At 48.2% G+C, this 2,500-nt stretch overlaps 1 protein-coding gene across 1 annotated transcript in view; it reads left to right on the forward strand.

Moving 5' to 3' along the window:
* dnah6 (dynein, axonemal, heavy chain 6) overlaps positions 1–2,500 on the forward strand; it is an 82,436-nt gene that overhangs the window by 25,984 nt on the left and 53,952 nt on the right. Inside the window, exons 30-31 of the mRNA XM_056587316.1 lie at positions 317–478; positions 1,390–1,527. Of these exons, the coding sequence (XP_056443291.1) occupies positions 317–478; positions 1,390–1,527 (300 nt within the window). The remainder of the gene's footprint in view (positions 1–316; positions 479–1,389; positions 1,528–2,500) is intronic.

Genomic DNA, 2,500 nt, shown 5'->3' on the forward strand with positions numbered 1-2,500 from the left:
GTGTGTGTGTGTGTGTGTGTGTGTGTGTGTGTGTGTGTGTGTGTTTTTGTGTATGTGTCTCTGTGGGTGTATATGTGTCTTTGTTTGTGTGTGTGTGTGTGTGTGTGTGTGTGTGTGTGTGTGTGTGTGTGTGTGTGTGTGTGTGTGTGTGTGTATGTATGCAGGTAAAACACAAACACAGTTACCAACCACACACACACACACTCTTGTTGTGCCCGTGTGGTCACATGGTTCGGTCCACACACAGGACCCCAAAGGGGTTTTGGGGTTGCGTTGACCCTTCCCGTTGTGCGTGTCTCTCTCCCTGGGTGTACAGGACCGCTGCTACCTCTGTCTAATGGGGGCCCTGCAGCTGGACCTCGGGGGGGCCCCCGCGGGCCCCGCGGGGACCGGCAAGACGGAGACCACCAAGGACCTGGCCAAGGCCCTGGCCATCCAGTGTGTGGTCTTCAACTGCTCCGACGGCCTGGACTACAAGGTGGGGCTCCACACACGGCCTGAGTTCAGGCTTCTGCTGGTTCTTTGTTTCTTTTTTTTTTGTAGTTTGTTTGTTTGTTTGTTTGTTTGTTTGTGTTGTCCTGTCTGTTTGTTTGTCTGTTTGTTTCTGTCATTCTGTCATTCTTTCTTACTTTGTTTGTTTGTTTGTTTTTTTCTTTCTCTCTTTCTCCATTCTGCCCTTCGTTCTTTCTTTCTTTCTTTCTTTCTTTCTTTCTTTCTTTCTTTCTTTCTTTCTTTCTTTCTTTCTTTCTTTCTTTCTTTCTTTCTTTCCTTTTTTCTTTCTTTCTTTCCTTTTTTCTTTTTCTTTCCTTCCTTCCTTCCTTCCTTCCTTCCTTCCTTCCTTCCTTCTTTCCTTCCTTCCTTCCTTCCTTCCTTCCTTCCATCTTTCTTTCTTTCTCTCTTCCTTGCCTTTTTTCTTAATTTCTTCCTTTCTTCCTTTCTGTCCTCCCTTCTCTGTTTCGTCATGTCATTCTCTTCAGCTCTCCCCATCTCTCATTACGTGGCGTCCTTGCTTGTACCTCCCATAAATCGCCACTAGATGGCGGTGTAGAAGTAGGAGTCACTACAGCCTGAGCCAGTGGTGATTCAGGGGGGGGGGGACAGTAAGGGATGCTGGATGCACTGATTGCATGTCAACCGTGGACCAGCCCTGTGATGACTATTGATTCTTATAATCAAACCGTACGGTAATGCAGCGGAGAAACGTCTCTGATTGTAGACTTTTAATCACAGAACCCCCAACCTGATATCTTGACCTCCTGATGAGCTGTCAGACCCCTCTCCCATCAGGCCGCCTCCTCCCCTGGCATGATTTCCTCTGATGATAATCACCCGTCCCCCAGCTGATCTCTAACCCCCCCCCCCCCCCCCTCTTCTCCCCACCCGCCCCAGATGATGGGGCGGTTCTTCAGCGGCCTGGCCCAATCAGGGGCCTGGTGCTGCTTCGACGAGTTCAACCGCATCGACATCGAGGTGCTTTCTGTCATCGCCCAGCAGCTCATCACCATCCGGAACGCCAAGATGGCCAAGGTAGGCCCGGCCACACCCCCACGCACTAGGGCAGCTCAGCTAGGACAAAAGGGAGAGATGCCATCATTTCGCCTGATATTTCGATGGCCATTATTCATCGTGAGTAGCAGTGATTTTCCCCGTCTTGGCAATCAAGTCTACCTTTGCTGTCACTGGCTCAAGAGGTACAGCCGGTTGTCTGGAAACCGGAAGGTTGCTGGTTCAATCCCCTTATCCTCCCAGACAAGTGCATCCCCTGCTGCTGGCGATGAGCTGGCAGCTGCCTCACAGGGTGGACCCCCCCAAACGGTGTCTGGGGGGGTGAATGTGAAGCACAAATCGTCCAGCGCTTTGACTGGCCAGAGTTCAGAGAAGGGCCTTATCAAAGCACTCCTTTTACCATGACGTGTTTGTAGCCATAGTGATTCCTCAGACCCCCGTGGACCGTGAACCATGAACAGCCACACCTGTGAGTCGTTAAAGCACTAATTGCTCAGTGGTAGCTGTTAGTCGTTTGATTGAAGTTGACGTTTTAATGCATGACTTTTCACTAATAGCCAATGCAGAAGCCAAAATGGCAAATTTTTCGATGAATATGTAATTCCCTTTGCAGCCCTCACACCTTCTCCCTCTATATCATACTGCTGTGTGATGTATGGGGGCGGTAGGCTTGCCTCTGTGTGTGATCTGCATCCTACCTGTTGGCCCCCCCACCTGTATGGAGCAAGACTGCCTGACTCCTACAGCAATTGATTTACTTTGATTATTGACTGGTCTTCTAAGTCATTTATCAAGTAGAAATAAAAAAAATGTGTGCTGCTTCATCTTGACATACAATTTGAAGTGCAATTAAAAATAAAATAAACTTCTTGGCAGCTTGTCAGATAAAGTTAGCAGAAAACATCACCTTGGAAACATTTGTAGACGTTTGATTGCACATGCTTTCATTTATGAAATTGAATTCACTAAATGATTTATGAAAGGCATAATCAAT

The sequence above is a fragment of the Gadus chalcogrammus genome, chromosome 3 (genome assembly GCF_026213295.1).
Source record: "Gadus chalcogrammus isolate NIFS_2021 chromosome 3, NIFS_Gcha_1.0, whole genome shotgun sequence".
Lineage (NCBI taxonomy): Eukaryota > Metazoa > Chordata > Actinopteri > Gadiformes > Gadidae > Gadus > Gadus chalcogrammus.